The sequence below is a fragment of the Talaromyces proteolyticus genome (genome assembly GCF_021365285.1).
Source record: "Talaromyces proteolyticus strain PMI_201 chromosome Unknown BGW36scaffold_7, whole genome shotgun sequence".
Taxonomy (NCBI): Eukaryota; Fungi; Ascomycota; class Eurotiomycetes; order Eurotiales; family Trichocomaceae; genus Talaromyces; species Talaromyces proteolyticus.
In genome coordinates, this window is record NW_025764283.1 from 1,366,600 (window position 1) to 1,385,322 (window position 18,723).

The 18,723-nt window shown below is 46.0% G+C and overlaps 9 protein-coding genes across 9 annotated transcripts; 4 read left to right on the plus strand and 5 right to left on the minus strand.

Moving 5' to 3' along the window:
• Positions 1-294: 294 nt before the first annotated feature.
• Positions 295-1,307, minus strand: BGW36DRAFT_297265 (ELO family; the record flags this gene model as incomplete). Its single annotated transcript, XM_046211342.1, has 3 exons — positions 295-521; positions 582-864; positions 933-1,307. 3 exons carry the CDS (start codon positions 1,305-1,307, stop codon positions 295-297), a joined length of 885 nt encoding a protein of 294 aa, XP_046071311.1.
• Positions 1,308-2,185: 878 nt separating this feature from the next.
• On the plus strand, positions 2,186-3,427 carry BGW36DRAFT_451749 (PHB depolymerase family esterase; the record flags this gene model as incomplete). Its single annotated transcript, XM_046221829.1, has 3 exons — positions 2,186-2,244; positions 2,298-2,547; positions 2,623-3,427. Coding segments are annotated over 3 exons (1,032 nt in total), but the record flags the coding sequence as incomplete, so codon positions are not given.
• Positions 3,428-4,770: 1,343 nt separating this feature from the next.
• BGW36DRAFT_428395 (uncharacterized protein) lies at positions 4,771-5,765 on the minus strand (the record flags this gene model as incomplete). Its single annotated transcript, XM_046220545.1, has 3 exons — positions 4,771-4,955; positions 5,017-5,582; positions 5,638-5,765. 3 exons carry the CDS (start codon positions 5,763-5,765, stop codon positions 4,771-4,773), a joined length of 879 nt encoding a protein of 292 aa, XP_046071313.1.
• A 2,575-nt stretch (positions 5,766-8,340) lies between these two features.
• On the minus strand, positions 8,341-9,692 carry BGW36DRAFT_397944 (uncharacterized protein; the record flags this gene model as incomplete). The annotated part of the gene is made up of 7 exons (XM_046218345.1): positions 8,341-8,504; positions 8,568-8,638; positions 8,693-8,924; positions 8,988-9,135; positions 9,224-9,273; positions 9,340-9,394; positions 9,492-9,692. 7 exons carry the CDS (start codon positions 9,690-9,692, stop codon positions 8,341-8,343), a joined length of 921 nt encoding a protein of 306 aa, XP_046071314.1.
• Positions 9,693-10,486: 794 nt separating this feature from the next.
• On the plus strand, positions 10,487-10,792 carry BGW36DRAFT_296716 (uncharacterized protein; the record flags this gene model as incomplete). The annotated part of the gene is made up of 1 exon (XM_046211301.1): positions 10,487-10,792. The coding sequence occupies one exon, from the start codon at positions 10,487-10,489 to the stop codon at positions 10,790-10,792; it is 306 nt and encodes a 101-aa protein (XP_046071315.1).
• Positions 10,793-11,359: 567 nt separating this feature from the next.
• Positions 11,360-12,400, minus strand: BGW36DRAFT_428396 (uncharacterized protein; the record flags this gene model as incomplete). Its single annotated transcript, XM_046220546.1, has 3 exons — positions 11,360-11,929; positions 11,986-12,322; positions 12,381-12,400. The coding sequence occupies 3 exons, from the start codon at positions 12,398-12,400 to the stop codon at positions 11,360-11,362; spliced, it is 927 nt and encodes a 308-aa protein (XP_046071316.1).
• Positions 12,401-14,397: 1,997 nt separating this feature from the next.
• On the minus strand, positions 14,398-15,594 carry BGW36DRAFT_380844 (Metallo-dependent phosphatase-like protein). The gene is made up of 2 exons (XM_046216367.1): positions 15,116-15,594; positions 14,398-14,958 (listed from the first exon to the last, which is right to left on the minus strand). Exons 1-2 carry the CDS (start codon positions 15,549-15,551, stop codon positions 14,471-14,473), a joined length of 924 nt encoding a protein of 307 aa, XP_046071317.1. The 5' UTR covers positions 15,552-15,594; the 3' UTR covers positions 14,398-14,470.
• A 265-nt stretch (positions 15,595-15,859) lies between these two features.
• Positions 15,860-17,036, plus strand: BGW36DRAFT_185896 (uncharacterized protein). The gene is made up of 2 exons (XM_046209751.1): positions 15,860-16,735; positions 16,811-17,036. The coding sequence occupies exons 1-2, from the start codon at positions 15,953-15,955 to the stop codon at positions 16,949-16,951; spliced, it is 924 nt and encodes a 307-aa protein (XP_046071318.1). The 5' UTR covers positions 15,860-15,952; the 3' UTR covers positions 16,952-17,036.
• Positions 17,037-17,610: 574 nt separating this feature from the next.
• Positions 17,611-18,378, plus strand: BGW36DRAFT_185898 (uncharacterized protein). Its single transcript, XM_046209752.1, has one exon. The coding sequence runs from the start codon at positions 17,693-17,695 to the stop codon at positions 18,206-18,208; it is 516 nt and encodes a 171-aa protein (XP_046071319.1). The 5' UTR covers positions 17,611-17,692; the 3' UTR covers positions 18,209-18,378.
• Positions 18,379-18,723: the final 345 nt, after the last annotated feature.

Consider the following 18,723-nt stretch of genomic DNA (forward strand, 5'->3'; position numbering starts at 1 on the left):
GCAAAGAATTCGTCTATGAGTTTGACGGGCACTAGCAGTGACTGCTAACTACCATATCTATGGCCCGGAAGGTATAATCAACCCAATTATTTCAGCCAGGGGTGAATTTCTATAGGAGAGCTACTTTCCCTTCGCGTGGGGGATGTATCAGGCAAGAAAAGTGCCCTGAAATGTCTTATTTTTGCCATCAAAGAGAATATTCCGTTGTTAGTTAACTTTCCACGTTCCTTTCGCCGTCTAAGGTATATCGAGACATTGACCAACAGCTCAGCAAAGTCGCCTCCCAGGATACGATCAGAATATCCTCTTTCCCTCTACCATAGCGTTGAAACTTCGTCGTAGTTGTGGAGCCTTAGATTTATATGTCGTCAAATAGAATGAGATGAACAACAGAAGATAAGAGGTGATAATAAAAACCCCGAAACCCGCTGCATACTCCTCTCCCATGCAGCTACCTGCATTCGGCGCCCATGGGAAGTATGTAGACGCGAAGTATGTATATGAAGCAAAGTATATGAACCCTGATATTCTGTCAGCTAAGAAAAAAAAGCTAAAGTGCATGATTAGAGACATAACCCTACCGATGTCGATGATAAACTGTATAATTTGAAGCACTGTAATCCACTGCTTCCACCAGACGCGGATTCCACAAGCGCTCTGAAAATAGTACCAATACATGAGCACATGTACGGTGAGATTCAAGGTTATAGGAACCCATGATACTGATGTCTGGCCGACGAGTTCTGTGTAGCATAAGAGAACGGTTGCCCCATGATGGTAAGTATGAAGAAATGTCAGTGGCTTCTTTTTAAGAACCAAGAACACAGTATCAAGCAGCTCGATATACTTGGTAAGGTAGTTTAACTGAGCCGCGGTAGGTTTAGTTAGCACTCACCAAGGTCGTGAAAAGAACAAGGGAGAGGGAGGCTTACATAGTATAACACCACCAGTTCCCTGGTCCATCCACCTTCAGCCTCGCAAATGGCAGTGAATAGTCCTTTCTTCCAGAGCGTTGGTAGTAGCTGCTCGATGAATAGGATAAGTAGAATAGTACTAATTACGGTTAGGCTGAGATTGTGAAGAATAAATGCTGTCTGTAGTTTCATCGCAGGGAGCCCTTTCATTAGCTTCTGTCCGCCAAGAACTACACAGTAGTAAGTGACAATCACAGAAATGGTGACCCCCAGCGTGGTCATTGGCGTGACCCCGGGGGTGACTTGGAACTCAGTTGCAGGATACCTCAAAACTGAGTCGAACCACTTGTCGAAATAGGACCAAAACGGGTAAGTGACTGTCAGCAACGCCATCATCGATTCAAGTACGAGTAGCATAAAAATGGAGAATTCTTGCCAAAGACATTGATTTCCTGAGAACGGCAGGGGAGACTGTTGGCATGTTTTATATCTGAATGGCAATCCATTCAGCCGAAAGTCCCTCTCTCAATAGTCACTGTTATCAGATTTGTTATTTTTCATCCCCGTAAATTAGTGAAACACTGAAGTTGTATATGGTCTCAAAAATTGGGCTTCCTGCAATTTTTCAGTGGGTGGGGATCATTGATGATACACTAGCCGTTATCAAATAAATACTCGATGTGAATGCGCTAGCTACAGTATTTAGTACCGGGAATCGGTAGTTGGATAACCTGAATGCCGATTTTGTTACCTTCCCGTGAGAGCGATGCAGTACCCAATACCAGATCTCAACAAGTCGAATATCGGTGAGATTACACTGAGCGATATACGAGGTTCCTCATAATAGATCAGCTACCAGGCGACGAACACCGAGGGACGAACTTTGTCCGGGTTTTTCGTAATAGATCAACTACCGAGCGGCGAATAACACAGAGGTACGAAATTTCTCGCGAAGGTCACAACCAAGCATCGACATAACCTAATATATGCAAAACAGGGACGAACCAACTAATCTAAACTAAGAAATAGTCGCAATGGCCTCGGTATACCGCTCACGGCACCCTTTACTTCCGCTTGACTTGCTCTTCTCAAATCATCACCCTTGACTCATTAGACCCATGCGCTTTTCGAATTACCCCTCGTCGTAGATTTTGCGTAGACCGCAACGCAGGATACAATTTTAACTATCTCTGCCAACTTTATCATGCTACCCCTGAAGAAGCGGGGAAGCGGGGATCACCACAGTTAGTATCATACACAACGGCAAATATGGAGGCCAGTACAACCGTCTTTATTTAGGTAATACAATCACCCCTGAAAATCGTGACCAGTACGTGAATACCTCCTCGGTTTGGGAGTTGTCGCAGATCTTAAAACACCAAGACAGACTCTATACATACCGGCACATCCATCCTATATTTTTCCACACCATACGCTCACTCAAGAAAACCGACAAGGAGAATTGATAATGAACTTCTCAACCCTCCTCCTGGCCTATATGGCTTTCAAAATAGCAGCAGTCTCTGCCGCCACCCTCCGCCGGGTCCTGGACTTCGGCGACAACCCTGGAAACAACCAAATGCTGATATATGTTCCTGACCGGCTGGCACCGAATCCAGCTATTATCGTTGCTGTACTTTCCATTCCCCTTTCCTGTCCCTATTTAGATACTTAATGGGCAGAAAAAGCTAAGATAGACATATGATAGCTCCACGGCTGCCTCGAGCCCGCCGTAGCATACTATCTTGAAGTCAAAGATCTCCCCCCAGCATCCGACAAACATGGCTTTATCGTCATATACCCTGATTCCCAGAATGACTTCCACTGCTGGGACGTCTCAACGGATAAATCACTCACGCATAACAATGGGAGTGACTCGTTGTCTATCGTGAATATGGTGAAATATGCAATTTCCAACTATAACGCCGATCCGTCAAAAGTGTTTGCAACAGGTTCCTCGTCTGGAGCGATGATGTCTCAGGTTTTGGCGGCCGCTTACCCGGATGTATTTTCCGCTGTTTCGGCATATAGTGGACTTCCTTATGGGTGTTTACGAGGAAGCCCCGGGTCTTCGCCGTTTACGTCTGATCCGGCGTGCTCGAAAGGGGAGGTTAGGAAGAGTGGTGCTGAGTGGGCTGCTGAAGTCAGAAGTGCATGGCCGGGATATAATGGGAGTTATCCGCCTGTGCAGGTTTGGCATGGCACTGCGGATCATGTTCTTAATCCGCAGAACTTGCAGGAGGAGATCAAGCAGTGGATGACTGTTTTTGGGGTTCAGTTAGCTGAGAAACAGAAGAATGATCCGTTGGATGGGTATACACGGTATATTTATGGAAATGGAACCCAGTTTGAGTCGTATTTGGCAGAAGGAGTGGGACATGTTGTGCCGACACAAGTGCAGGAGACGTTGAGGTGGTTTGGGCTGGTCTGATATATGTTGATGTGAAGTCATTAGTCAGTCACCCTTCGACTTTCACAAAACAATTTCACTGGTAAAGGCGTCACTGATACTGGCAATCGACTCTTTAATACAACCAACCTGCTATAATTTTTCTGTACAGTACTAGTTTCTCATAACTTGCGCTTGAGCCTTGTTCATGTTTTTAGCTAGAAATTTCGTAGAAAAAAAGAGGTTGTGTATAAGAATATAATACTTGGCACTGGATGATAGTATGTTACGTATCTAGTTACTGTGACCATCTTATTCAGCCACCTAATTCACTTTAAGTTCAGCCTCTAAATGGCCACTACAACAGACCTAAGTGCCAGGCTATGGAAACGAAGAGTTTTTGTTCCATTTTTCGGGGGATGCTGTAGACTATGTAATCCACGTGATCTAAGTGGCCTATGACTCATATCTAGGAAGCAAGATATTTTGTTTTCAATTGTTAAACACATTTTCACTGGTGAAAAGTTATGGAGGGTCAAAGTAAATTTGCCCATAGAGATATTGAGTACATGCACACCGTCATCTACATGTTGATATTAGAATAAATTATAGAAGCAGGGCATCATTTGTTGAAGATGTTCAAGTTTCTGAGGGAATAGTTTCCAAGGAATAACTATAACCCCGAATGGCTCTTGATGATGAACTTGGCAAGTGAGCTCCGTATAACTATGGATTTGAACTGGCTGATCACATGGTAGGACGTCTAACCTGGCCTCTGATGGTTATCAGACACATTGCCCCTCCACAGTTAGCTGATAACGACAAGTCGACACTGATCCTTTAATGCACTAAAGGCATAATGCCCTATATTAAGGATAAGGAAGGAGGTATTGCCCTATGCGGAAATTACTCACTCTATTGACCGCTGGCTGCATGTATAGCTAGTAAGCCATCGGCGTAGACTACTCCTCTGACTATCCTCATTAGAGTCTTTCCAGAGTAATTTTTATTTTCCTAGTGCATGTGAAATGAATCTAGGAGCGACTAGCTCACGGAGACAGTCTTTGTGGTGGGTTCCTGGCAAATATTTTATATCATTTTCACATACTAATTTACATGATTGAGTTACGACAACACTGCAGTTGCCACCTACCATCTATGTGTAGCAATTTGATATGTCAGCTGGAAAGCTAATATGCAGTAGTAATACAAGTATGTCATTTAACGATAGTTATCACAGGCGACTATTTCTAATGGACCAAATGGCTAGTTGTTACTAGAGCGTAACTTAGAAAAAGTGAGAGTAGCTTTGTATCTAAAATCAACACTGTGGGTAAGGAGATTGTAGGTAACAGGCCTTTGACCTTGAATGCGGGCATATATGGTGAGGAGAAGGAACTTTGTAATTAGATAACGGATATGCTGGGAAGTGAGACTCCTCGATAATGGTATCTAAAAGGTCGGGTCTCAAATTTGACGCCCCTTCACAACACTTTCCAGACCTTTTCTCTTTCTTAATACATGCGGATCCAGCAGGAGTTTTCGGGGAGTGAAGCAAGTTATTTGCGTTTTTGCACGGTAAAATTCCACCCATGCACCACGGGAGGAGAGCTGTATATTGAAGTGGATGCGTACCATGACTGCAACCGACGCTGAACGATGAATAGTCAGCTATTGAAGGGTCCATTGATGTTATCGGGTCTAGCTGTGTACCCATTTCCATATCGTGATCCGTTTGATCTTTTACGCCGCTGGAGTTTAGGTTATCCATATTAGCATTGATTGAATCCGTTTGCCACTGAAATATGGAGTCTATTGCTTTATCCTCTGATAGCGCTGTATTTTCTGTGCATTCATGGGTGCAATGCGATGAGGGCTTCGGGGGTGTTGAAGTTAACAGGATTCTATCCAAGAAATCTTGTACCGTACCTGGGGTACAGGGAAACTGTCTGACAGATGTATCAAGGGACGTCAGATACTGGCCACTTTGGGTCTCCAACATGTGCTGCTCCGCACTTGATAGTTTAGGTATGGACCGTTCCTCTTTCTCAGGAGGAATAGAGTCATGCTTTCTGCTATTTCTATCATACTGGAATGGTTCTAGGTGAACAATGGGCAGCTTTTGTTTCATATCGCCTGAACTGCATGATAGAAATGGCGATGATTGGGAACCTTCAGGTGAGGTTCTCTTCTCAGACCGAGTCTTGTGACTGCCGTACTTCTTGCGGGACGGCTTGGTGATATGCCACTTCTTTAATCTGCTCCGAAGCTGGGTCTCACTGAATGTATATAGTTAGTACTACACCTAGCAACTACAGCTGGTGCAAGCCATACCTAGGGCAAAATTCGGATGTCCGAATAAGCTTGATGACATGCTTGAGAGGCCATTCTTCATCTTTGTATAACTTTGTAATTAATATGCGCTTAGTTTCCCAGATATCAGATGGAATAGCGTTGTTCATGGTTTTAGCAAGAAGCAGTAAAGTCAAATAAGTAATAATAATGCTGAAGTAAAACCAAGGGATAGATGGATCAGTGGATGATAGAGTGTCTGGTAAGGGATATAGGAAGAAAACGGTCTTTGAGATCCTTATATGAACTCTGGGGAAGTGCATGCATGTATGTGTTTCTAGTTAAATGAATTACATATTCTCTCTACACACAATTACATAAGGCCCTTTCAACGATGTGCTAGCTACCCCGCATAAGAATGTAGTAACTTGGCTATGTGATATGTGCTTACCTTCGTGTGTAACGGTTTTTCCTCTTTGGTAAACACTTGTGACACTAGTGAAGCATATCTTGCCTTTCTGAACTTCCTTGTCAGGAGTAACAAGGGACTGGCCCTTTATTATGCTTGGTAAGTACCCCTGCAGTTTCACATATTGCCACACAGCAAAGCATTGTGTCTACCGCTTTGTCTAACATTTAAGTAAGACACACATGGTCCCCCTCACCAGTGAGGATGATTAATTAGCCGTTATTCGCTGACACACCTCCCCAGATAATATAGGGCTCCGGCATATATAATCTGTATTTTTCATCCCTGTATATGGTCTAATCCATCTCTTTTGTCAATTTCTAGGGGTTATCGGCGGAACTCGTTTCTTGGCCAATTGCCTTCGTTTCTTCGGCCCACCTCAATATTTTTACCGTGGACTTTTCATCACTTTAGACAGACATATATTGCTTCAATATTTTTTGATATTGCTCCTACATTTTTACAGTTTGTAAAATGACTTGATACTTTTATACTTGTCTCTAAAAGAAATATATTATATAGATCTTCTTGATATACTTTTAATACTAGATTGAGCGAAGCGTCACGTCACCGCGCGAGGACTGGAGATCTGCCATGGTGATGATTTGCCCCATGCTAATCTTATATGCTGCTCGTGAAAAAGGTCCAAGCTCATGAATTTCTTGAATCTATTCTGTAAGGCTTAAATTACACTGTTAGCCTCTAAGCCCAAAACTAGTTACTGTATACGGAGAAACAGCCGAGGTAAAAAGAAAATTTCTAGGCGGAAGGCTGCCAGCGCTAGGCTGTTCCTAGATAGGAGTGCGAAACAACCAATCATTGATAACGCCATAACCTCTTCAAGTTGTTGCTCTAGCTCGCTACAGGCTACTAAGATGCATAACCGAAGTAAGGCCTGCACCTTCATATTTAGAATTCTGGGATGCTGGATACATGTGGAGAACTATTGCTGTATAGTCATTAAAATTGGTCCTATCCGGATTTGAAACGCCGCAATTCTTTTATAGTGGTTTACTAGACTCATCTTTTGACATACTACACTACCCACACTACGATCTTTAATAATCCTCATATAGCCAGAATCAGAACATTGCTCCGTATCCATAACGGCGGGTGAAGCGTTTCAGAGTCAAGCGCAGGTGTTTCACTGAGCATGCGTCCAGAATGTACTTTCAAGAATCTAGACTAAGGGATGGGCCTAGGCTTTATTTTAGATCTCAGAAGATGCTTTAATGTGCTCGGAGGTCTTTGTCTTGTATGTCTAGAATAGCATATGTGATTGGAGCTATCGCAACTATTTCCAGGTAGGGAATAATCCCATGCGGTGGAGGCCCCTGGTATTTTAAAGGTGGTTAGATATTCATCTTAGGGCTTACTAGCATCAGGTAATGGTAACAGCTAAGCAGAAGTTCTCATTGGTAGACTCTTCTAACATTAATTGGGGGCTATGTGAAATATCAAGACCATACGGGAGATGCGAGAGGTTTTACCTGGAGCTGATCGGTATGGGGTATAATTTCTCTGCCATGGCTACTTTAGTCCCAACCGCTTTCTATACTTACTTTCGCAGCCATCGCAGGTGCCTTCTTAGAATCCTGAAAAATACCTCGGTCCTAAGTGAGAAAAGGCGGTGAAATTTCCGGTCAGTTATCATGACAATTTGATTTCAAATTGATAAAGGAAATATATATACACTAGCCTAATATTTACATTACAGGACGCCTTGCTATCTACTCATTATCTGAATTTGTACCGAGCGGCGTTCACTTGATCAATACTTCGTGACCGGCTATCATCATATCCGGCGACCTTGGATTCCTTTTACAAACATCAATCTCCATCTCTGTTCTTCTGTTTTTTGCCTCTCCCTATCTTGATTATTCGATAAGTACAATAGGAGAATTTCAGGAAACGACGAAACGAGCTTCAACAAAGCAAAGTTTTCATTAAGCCTTCTCTAAAGTCGAACATCCATCTGAGAAAAATGCCGGAGCCTGAAGAGAGCCGCATTCCAACAACTCAATATGACAAAGTGAATATGAGCAGCATACATATCAAGTCACTTTACTCTAAATGTTATAATCTAAGGCATGTGTGCATTCTGGTTATATGTGGAAGATAGTTCTAATGGTGCATGAGAGGAACCTAGGGCTCATATATATAGCCGAAGGTATACAAAGACTATTTATCTATAGCCTGATGGTTTCACTATGGTGAAAGCCCTTAGATCATGACAGATTTGTTCTCCCGTCAATATCCCTGCCCCCCCATGTGTATTATTTTGTATCATCCATGTTGAAGTGCTGAGCGTAACTAGATCCTTTGAAGCCTAGTTGGGGTAGGTACCTACGCACAAGAGGGCGGATGGTTGGGATGGAGGCGCATATCACGGCGAGATTGATCTCAACAAGAACCCAGAGCCAGAGTTGGTAACCATCCCCTGTAAATGGGTGATGTAATCAGTGTCAGGATCATCCCTTGTCAAAAGTAAGTGAAAACTTACATGTTACATCAAAGGAGATATTGTATATTCGGTTAGCGTAGTATAAGCGAACTGCCGAGGCAGCGCATGCCCTTGTCAAATTAAGTATAAATCCAAAGAAGGGATGTAGAGGTTGGTTTCCATACACTATGCCCAGACTCATTAGGCCAATCAACACCAGCCTTTCTCTGATTGGGAGTTGAAGCTTCCAGAGTGTTGGCACTGGGAGGATTAAGACAATGATATCAAAAATGAGGTTTGTTATTGTAAAGGCGAGAGTGCGAGCTTGTTCGTTAGAACATTCCGCACTTGAGTCAAGTGTGGTGTCCCAGTATGCGTGAAGAGGTCTGCAAGCTACGAGAATTGTAATAAGGAATGCTAAAGAATAAGTTAGCTTATTAATAGAGATCACATTTTGTAGGAACCGGGATAGAAACATACATAGGCCCCAGACAAGTATCAACGCAATAATTGCCCAGCTTAGGTGCCTGAATGTGGACACTGTCAGGAATCGGAGATATGAGATAAGAAGAGAAACTTTAACAAGTGTCATGATAATCACAATAAGAAGTTGATTAAAATAACTTGTCTGTTCATAGTATAGAGTTCATATGCTCATTAGCCCTTTTGCCTTTGCTCGGACGAGGTATATAGAAAGAAGGAAGATTCGCATGTACCATCAGTGAAGGTTTCAACCATTCTGGTTTATTGTCCCAGATATGGTAACCTGGTCATTTAGATTAAACAGTTAACTATGTGCACTTTATTTGCGCGTAGTAAGGGTAGGGCCTACCCAATCCATACTTAGTTCCTAAATTTGTAGTCACGGTAGAGCAGATGATGAAGGGCTAGCGATAGATCGATCAGCACATAATTGGCATATTGACACTGTATAAAAGCGCAGAAGGGCACAATGATAGAGAATAAAAAGGTAAAGTATCTTACAATAACAGCAACCATAATCCAGTCATCCCACCCAGCGCATCTCTTCATTCGAATACGAACCCATAGTCGTAGACTCAGTATGGCAGAGCTGCTGATTATAAGGATAACACCAATAATAAGCAGTTGAGGGCCTTGGTAGCTTGGATTTGTATGGTTTGGCTTTGACCATGAGACGATTACTTCGGAGGAAGGCGTTCTCATTGTAAGGTGCCTAAAGAGGAGCAAGAATTGCAGTAGTCCAAAAACACTCCCTTCAAGATAGATGGTTGCCTCAGAAAAAAAAATCAGGGTTTAAAGAGCTAACAGGGGGGTCTATGGCTTTGATACCTGCACCCCAGAGAATGGAAAAGTGCGGGGAAGAGGTGTGGGGAAGGCCTGCAATGTTTCATACATTTTCACACTAGTAGAGGATGGGCCAATCAAACCAGGTTAATTTAACTTCGAGTGCCACAGTCACGAGAAACCCCATCGGAGTTGGAACCTGGAGTTTAGGGTTAGGCCTCGGCATAGTCCGACTCCGTCTTAACACTTGGAACCTCGAGTTGGACGACAGGATTCTTCGATTTTAACTTTAAAACTGCGTCCATGGTCATTGGCTGTGTCTATGCAGCCAGCAGCCGTAGCACTCTAATCGCCATTTGAGCATCGACCAATTAAATAATGAGAAGAGCAGGAGAAAATAAACTGTTGAAAAGGTCTGAAAACTCGCGCACCTATGAAAACGCACCCCACAGGTAAAAAGTACTGCGGGAATGATTCTGTCATGATCAAAGGGCTTTCACCATAGTGAAACCCTTTAGGCTATAGATAGATGTTCTTTGTATACTTTTGGCTATATATATGAGCCCTAGATCCCTCTCATGTACGATAGAACAATCTTCCACATATACTCAGAATGCACACATGCCTTAGATTATAACAGATTCTCAATTATAATAGACCTCTCAAAAACCTCATTTCCCAATTTTCCGCTTCCAATTCCTCGTGGTTGTGCCATGGGAGGCGGAAAAGCGAGAAAGAGGGCCCCGTGGCCTGTCCTGCAGGCTAGGGAAGACACCGATATACGCGCATATACCGCCTCAATCATAAAAGATCTCGAGACATTGAAGCAGCATCACAAGAAATCCAAGAGCAGCATGCCCCGGGAGATCTCTGAAGTATTGGTTGACACGCTCCTAGATTTCTCACGCCGCGTGCAGAAGGCCCCAAACCCGGAAACCCTCGCGCAGCACCTGATACGAATGGAATCTTATATGGAAAAGACTCAAAGGAAGTGTCTCAGACCTCCCGCGAGGTTCTGAACACCAAGTCCAATACTAACCGCTTACTGGAGGCACTCTGCACGCCTTCACCCTCAGGAGCTCGCCAATCGAAAATCTCTGTTGGTGTCGGACTTTTTACGCGTTAGAACAAATTTAGTTTAGTGGCAAATTCGATTGGATTAAGATACAAGCCTGAGTTGCAAAGAACTCATCTATCTAGACGTATTTATATGCGAATTTACACTAATATTTGTCATCATGGGTAAGGTATTGAAAATTGAGCAATGTCGATTTTCGGCATGGCGTTTTAGCGTTGTTGATCGTAATTTTGGGCATTTTTGAACCTATTCCCAATATGCTTAGTGCCAAATATTCCGACAACCGGTGTGGGGCACGTGCCACGTGCCACGTGTCCCGCTAGCCCCAGCCCTAGCCGCCTTAACCGCCTGAGGCAACCAAGGTGCCAATCCGGCCGTTACATCTGGTTCGGCTACCCTTTTGCGTGCTGCGGTACTTTTGCTGCGTGATTTGGCTGTGCGTGCAGCGGGTGTCTCTCGGGTGGGAGCCTGAGGACTGCGGCCAGCTGCTTCGGCTGGTGTAGGATCGTCATTGACTTTGACTGCTCCGGGGGAGTCCATTCCTGGTCTCGCCACAGGGGGCATGGAATTGAGGGCCAAAGGTTCGGTGTTGGTGCACTTGCGTCAAGCAGTGGGCCCGGATTAGGCAGTCTCGTGCATATGCAAAGTGTTTAGTGTCAAGCTTTTTCGCCGGGTCTTTGATATGTAGGTTCTCTTCTGTGCAGTTCACGCACTTAGCGTGGTCCCGGTCATTTTTGACCGGGCAATCTCCGGAACCGTGCTCGCCCGCGCAGTATGCGCATCGGAGCTGACGTCTGCAGAATTTGGCTATATGTTTGTACATTTGACATTTGAAACATTGCTGTAGGTTGACCGTCTTATCGTAAATCTGGCACGCGTGTTGCTTGCCCTTAGTAATGAGGCCCCGGTTGATAGCGAAATTGGCGACCCGCTCGTCGTCAAACATCACCACAAGAAATGAGGTCTCTGGGCCCTGTTCTCTGATTTTGCGTTCATGAGGCAGCCACCCGACATGGGTGATATTCATGGGCGCTGGCAGGCTTTTAAAGATGGGGGCGTTCTCAGACTTGAGCCGGATCTTAAATTTAGGGTCTTTAGTGTCGATATTACAGGGTACTCCGCGAACTATGACACCCCAGCTGCGTTTCTTGATGCAGTGGCTAGAAGCGCTAGATCGCCACTCGCAAGGACTCGCACAGCGGCGAATCGGCGGTGGGCAATCGTGGCGTCCCGGGTTGATTGAACGGCCTGATTGGCCTTGTTGACGATTTGATAGGGGTGTCGACGTAGAGGGTTGATGAGGTCGGTGTCCGTGTGCTCAAGGAAGACCTCCAGGTCCTCCTGGGCAGGAAAGGGGGTCAATGGGGAGCTGCCTGTGCTGAGCGAGTTGCTCAGGACGCTCGAGAACTGTGATGGGAGCTTTCCGTTCCATCCTTGAACCCATGAGGGCTCGCTATCGGAATATTTGGCACTAAGCACATTGGGAAAGGATTAGAAACACCCAAAATTACGATCAATAGTGCCAAAACGCCATGCCGAAAATCGACATTGCTCAATTTTCAATACCTTACCCATGATGACAAATATTAGTGTAAATTCGCATATAAATACGTCTAGATAGATGAGTTCTTTGCAACTCAGGCTTGTATCTTAATCCAATCGAATTTGCCACTAAACTAAATTTGTTCTAACGCGTAAAAAGTCCGTATATCCGCAGCGCGCGCGGCTGTACATAATTCTTTCCTTACACTTAGAATTCTCGTTCAATGATACCATAAATCCCTATTTATGCCGATCGTAACATAATTCTAAGTGTCATTTCTTCTACTTTCTCTTGATCAACCGCTTGTACAGCTTACCCACTCTCCACAGCGTGGAAGCTCAGCGAGTTGATCCCACAAACCCACAAACCCACGAACCAACCGCCATAATGGCACGAGCCAACGACCGCGAAGCTACCAGTGAGCCTGATAACGAAGAACGCTCTGACGACAGAGAGTCAAATACAGTCCCAGATGAGAATGGCGATGAAGGACGCCGCCTAACCAGTCTATTTGAGCAAATTGAACATTTGACTACCAATAGAGAAGTGATTATTCGTCAAGAAGAGTTTATTCGACACGGCACCAATGACCCAGAGCGCGTGTATGATCTGCTCTGCACTTTGCACGAACGACATGAAGACGAAAAACAGAACCTCCGAGAAGAGGTCTCCCTCGCGCAGATTCAACAGCAGAAGGCTGAGGCTGCCAAGATTCGCTTAGAGTTAGACCATCGTGAGTTGCTAGACCAGCGTGACACTGCACAGGCGGAGCAACGGCAGTTGACCCAAGAACGCGACACTGCTCGACATGACGCCCAGGAAGCAGCCCAAGAACGAGACCAGTTCGCCTTGCAGCTCGCACGCAACCGCGCCTCCCCAGCCTCAACTATGCAGGAGGGTAGTGCAGATCACAAAACCGCCAAGATCCCCGATCCCCCATTGCTCAGCGATGGCAAGAGTCCCCGTTTCGAAGACTGGCTGCTCGCCATCAAGCAGAAGCTGCGTGCCAACGCTGACCACTTTCCTACGACCACGATGCGCATCGCATACATCGCCAGTCGCTGCGAGGAGCAGGCCCGCAAACACATCACTCCCCGTCTGCGAGACAACGCCGTGAACCCATATGGAGATGCAGAGGATATGTTTACCCACTTGGAGAATGTTTATGGGGACCCAAACCGTGAGCGTGTTGCCAAAGCCCAGTATCAGGCACTATTGATGAAACCCACTGACCCCTTCCATGAGCTTCTGTCGGAGTTCCTCTACCTTGCTGCAGAGGCAGGTGTGAACAATGCAGACTGGAAGGATGATCTTTACAATAAGCTTACCTTTCGCATGCAGGAGCTAGTCATGCCCGCGTACAATGACGATGATCGAACCTTCCGCGAGTTTACCGACTACTGCAGCAAGACTGCCACGAACCTTGACAATATCAATAAACGTCGAGCCCGTGCCACGCGAGGCACTGGAAACCCACCCAATGCTGCCGCGGCGAGCCCAGCCATCAAACCGGAACCCGCACCCGCCCCACGCGCGTCAACCCCGGGCATGGATCCTGCGCTGCGTGAGCAGCTGCTCAAAGAAGGCAAGTGTTTCTACTGCAAGCTGACAGGCCACATCAGTCGCGAATGCCCCACGAAGAAGGCCAGGGCTGCTACCCCTGCAAGAACCCAGCTCAAAGCACTTGAACAAGCAGCCAATGAAGACACTGCGCCAGTCACCCCGGGAAAAGAGGATGCCTAGGAGAAGTCTCCATCCTAGCCCGCACTGTTGAACTGTTCGGATTGGACCTCCGCCAACTATTAGGACGTGAAAAAGATAGCTTTACTGTACCTATTCAGTTAGCTAAGAATTCATACTCAATTGTTATCCGAGCATTAGTAGACACTGGAGCGAACGGCATTGCCTTTATAGATACCCAATTTGCCATTCAGATGGCGCAATATTTCAAGTCTCGCACCTACCCCCTAGGCGTCGACTGCCCCGTCAATGAAATCTACTACTACTACTACTACTACTACTACTACTAGGATATATTCTTGCATGCGTAATTCTTGCAGACATATCCATCCTACTTTACCCATATCTTCTCCATTGTACTGGCGCCTCTCCGTTTTCAGGAGGTTCTGGTCCCGGTAAAACCTCCCTTAAGAGATCATTGACACCTAGGCCCATTTGAGCGCAATGCTTCCACTGTCTTGGATAGCCAAGGCTGACTTCCTCGAACCGGCAGCCATTTTTCCAATCGGTCCTTCGTATATGAAGGTGACCGCTAATGACTGCCCTTGCGTTGAACCTTTGATGCCAATCTTCGGTTAAAGTTGTGCCGCACCATATTACGAATCGTGGGATGTACTTTAGACTAGCGAGGTCCTTTCGCAGCGGCCAGTGGTTTGCTATAACAAAAGGCAGAGATGGGAACTGTGCCTGTGCCGCCTCTAACTTTGCTTCAAACTTTTTAACAAGATGACTGCACCACTCTTGTCGACTAGGGAAAGGATCTGGATGAAGCAGAAACTCATCCGTGGCTTCAATATTCTCTTCTCTTGCCCATGAAACAGCATCTGTGTAGCCATCAGCATAGGTTATCGGCAGATTGTAGGCTTGGGAGAAAAATAGACACGTGTTCTCAGCGGACGACTCGTCAGAGATAATGTCTGGATTCCGTGAAGTGCCATGTCCCTCGGAGCATCTGGACAGGTGAAGTGGGGTTTAACGTACTCTCTATCGTCACATCGTATGGCTTAAATGAATAGTCGTACAAAGTAAAAATCGGTGCAATCACAGTTGCACCGCCCTCTCCCTCCCACACTACAAAATCATCCTCTGGCGTAAGAATATCAAAGGATCGCGCCACCTCAACGCATTGCTGATACTTTTGCTCTCCCCGAAAATCAGTACTAGATCCCGTCGGGAAAGTATACAGCTCGTGATTGCCAGGGCACCACCATACAGTGTCGAAGCATTTTGTGGCTATCGAAAACGCCTGCCGCAAGTGCTCAACTGTCTCTCCAATGTCTCCACATAAGATCAGGCCATCGCCGGGATGCGGCGCCAACTCAAACCAGGCTTCTTGGTTGTAGGAAAAGGCCACGTGAATATCAGCAATGGCGTATAGCTTGCCGGTAGGGGGTTTTCTTGTCGAGGGGTTTGACATAGTGAACACGTGGATGAAGTAGTAATGAGTTATCTCAGGAGCTCAGACCCAAGACGAGGAACGCTTTCACCGCCTTTGCGCCGCCCACGCTAAGTCTTCTAGCGTCTTGTCCAGTCTTGTCGGCCAATGAGAACGCGCGGCTCAGTTCCTCGTCAGAGGGTCTGAGGACACCTCGTGTCAATATTGATTCGTGAGCAAGTCCTTCATCTCCCATACAAACTTCATCAGTCAGATTTTCAAGGTTATATTTCACCCCCGAATCCACATTTTTTCATCTTCAATATAGCCTCAATCGATTCCTGAATCATAACTCTATCTATTTACTTGTGCACAATTTTTATCTGGACATCCACAAATCCTCCTACACAAGTCGACAATCGATATATCACTACAGGGCTTCAATGAATCCATCCGATTTGTCGCAAATACCGCACCAATTGTTACCAGAAGTGATGGACAATGTCATCACATCTCCAGATAATTCCTCGTTGTCAGATTATCCTACAAGCGACGATCAATACTGGGATAATATCGAGGAATCGGAGTTCCCTACTCAATCGTCGTCTACACCTCTACCTCAGATACGGTCACAACAACAAGATGCTCGAAGAACTCGGAAATTGAATGAGGTTCTTAAAGTGATGTCTAAAAATGGTTGGAGCCCAGCTACGTTTATACGATTATTTATAGCTGAGAAGGGTGACCTTCGTTCTCGACGTTACAAGACTCCATTTCTTCGACATAAAGAGATGCAGAAAATTCTACATCAACCTTTCTTTTTAGATCTATTTCTCTTGCAACTGCACAGCGAATTCAATGAGTTGATTCAGCAATCACACTTTGGCAAATACGATGAATCAACCGATCTTGAAAACGTCAATTTTCAAGATATGCTTCATACAATACAAGTATCAGCACCACTATGGAATCAAGTATTATCTACTTTACTTGTGGGGCCCAGAAGTCAGAATTCTGCCGAACGGAAAGCTCTTATCTCTATTACCTCTATAATATGTTTCTCTCGAGCACCACTTCTTTCTAATTTTCTCGCCAAATCACTCGCTATTTATCTTTACAGTACTGGGACAAAAACTCGAAGTCTTGACACCTTAAATGGCATGGGGATATGTTCTAGCTACAAAACAGTACAAAGATTAATTCCAGAGTTAGCCCGCAATGAAAAGGTGAAGGTCAAAACGTAAATATCTATTTCTCATCATATAGTGTTGATATCGATTGCTAACTTCTTATTAAAATAGGAGACGACCCGTAAACAAAGTACAAACCCCCAATCAGTGATTACGTACGACAATATGAACTTCAAGGATACAAAACGTGACGAACATGCTGGACATAAAGCTGTTGTGACGCCTTTAACAAACCGGGTGGTTGCTAGGTAAGCGCAAACTTAAAGAACAAAGCCCCCCCCAGTCACAATTGGTCGTCATTTTCGATGACGAACGTGTCGCCAACTTTGCCATCTCTCGAGGTCTAATTATCAAGGGGAAACAGCACCAATGCACGATCTATGATAAGAGTGTCAACCTGCAACAATGCTTCAATTGCCAAATGTATAAGCATATCGCCAAACATTGCCGACGTCAGGCCTGCTGCGCTTACTGCGCTGGCCACCATGATACTGGGGACTGCTCCACACCCCACGACAAGCAGTATGCCAAGTGCGCTAACTGCGTCGAAGAAAACACCCATATCAAGGACCCAGCCAAGAAGCAAGACGAACGCCACTACGCCTTCGCGAGGGAGTGCCCAATTCGGGCATCCTGCCTCTACGAGGTGCACCAGCGCCGCGCCCACGGGCCCCAATTCCACGCGCCAGTCGCGAGACCAGGCATGGCCTCACCAGGCGCAGTCAATCCGGCTGCCGATATCACCCCAGCCGAAGCGGCTATGGTCTCTGAGGTCATAGAGCGCAGCCCTAGAGCTCCCATCCGAAGCGCACCAATTCCACAGACTTGAACTGCCCCGTCGCGCAGCGAGAGCACGGCCACCCGCAAGCGGATAAAGAAAAACAAATGTTTCTGCGCGGGTCGAATTTTTGAAAATGCCCGCCCAAATCAAGCCGGATTCGGCTCAGAATTTGTTCGATTATAATTAACTCTAAGAGCTACAATTTGATACTAATGGCACTGGGTCAAATTGCGGCAAAAGCCCAAGGCGCGAGGTTGAGGCCTCAAGCCGCTGAAAATTCGCTCCCGCGAGGCGCGCTGAACGGATCAAGTTACCGTTTTGCAAGTTTCGCCAGCATGGAGGAATTAGCTAAGGCAGCTCAGAAAATCCTTCTCCGCGCTGAAGATAGCAATAACTCATACCGCCTTGATAATGACACACAGTCATTCATCCAGGCCGTTAAGAGTTACGCGGAAAAGGCCCGTGGGGGCGACAACAACGCGAGCGCGTTAGCGGATCTGAAAAAGGCTCTTCACGATATCCGCCAAGAAACCACTCAAATCCGTGAGGAATTGAGCAAATCCAATAGCAACACCACTGGGATCTCGCAGCCCGATTCCGCCTTCTTTTGGAAAAGCCTCCGAGCACGAGAGTGGCAGACGGGCCTACGCAGCGCGGCCTCACCTTTGTCCCAAAGTGCAGGCTCGTCGACCCCTGGGGTGACTGACCCAGGCAGAACTAGGGTCTGATTGTGAAATTGTGGTAAAGATACGGGATGCAGCGATACGCAAGGAACTCCGTCAAAGTAAGCCAATTGATATTGTGAAAAAAGCCGAACGAGCGAGAGTGCAGGCAGCGAAAAAAATACAAATCCTCACTCTCGCTGGCCACTGCTTTATTGCCGCACGCCAGCTACCCTCTGGGGACCTCAGCCTGCGGGCGGGCCATGCCGCCGGGGCTGAGGTGCTGAGAAAGCATGCCAACGTATGGGTGAAAGCGTTCGGGGGCGATGCGTACATTAGGACGCCCACCTGGAGGTTGTGGCCGGCGGAGTCAATACCAAGTCGCTATCCCTAACTAGAGAGACCATGGGAGATATCATTACCAGGCTTGTGGCTCAGCATCAGCATACCTGGGGGTCAACAGCCAGCGTTGTTCATGTAAGTTGGCTGACCCGGCCATCCGAAGGAAAGCGCGAGGGATCATTGGTCATTGAATTTACAAGCCCTCTCGCTGCGAACGAGGCGATCCGGCAGGGCACTAT

Bases quoted from the DNA above. Each gene is read 5' to 3' on its own strand.
- BGW36DRAFT_380844 (XM_046216367.1), bottom strand. From the start codon at position 15,551: ATGTCAAACCCCTCGACAAGAAAACCCCCTACCGGCAAGCTATACGCC. The intron at 14,959-15,115 runs GTACGTTAAACC...ATGGCTACACAG, and splicing joins ATACGATGTGACGATAGAGA to ATGCTGTTTCATGGGCAAGA.
- BGW36DRAFT_185898 (XM_046209752.1), top strand. From the start codon at position 17,693: ATGGCACTGGGTCAAATTGCGGCAAAAGCCCAAGGCGCGAGGTTGAGG.
- BGW36DRAFT_185896 (XM_046209751.1), top strand. From the start codon at position 15,953: ATGAATCCATCCGATTTGTCGCAAATACCGCACCAATTGTTACCAGAA. The intron at 16,736-16,810 runs GTGAAGGTCAAA...TTATTAAAATAG, and splicing joins AGTTAGCCCGCAATGAAAAG to GAGACGACCCGTAAACAAAG.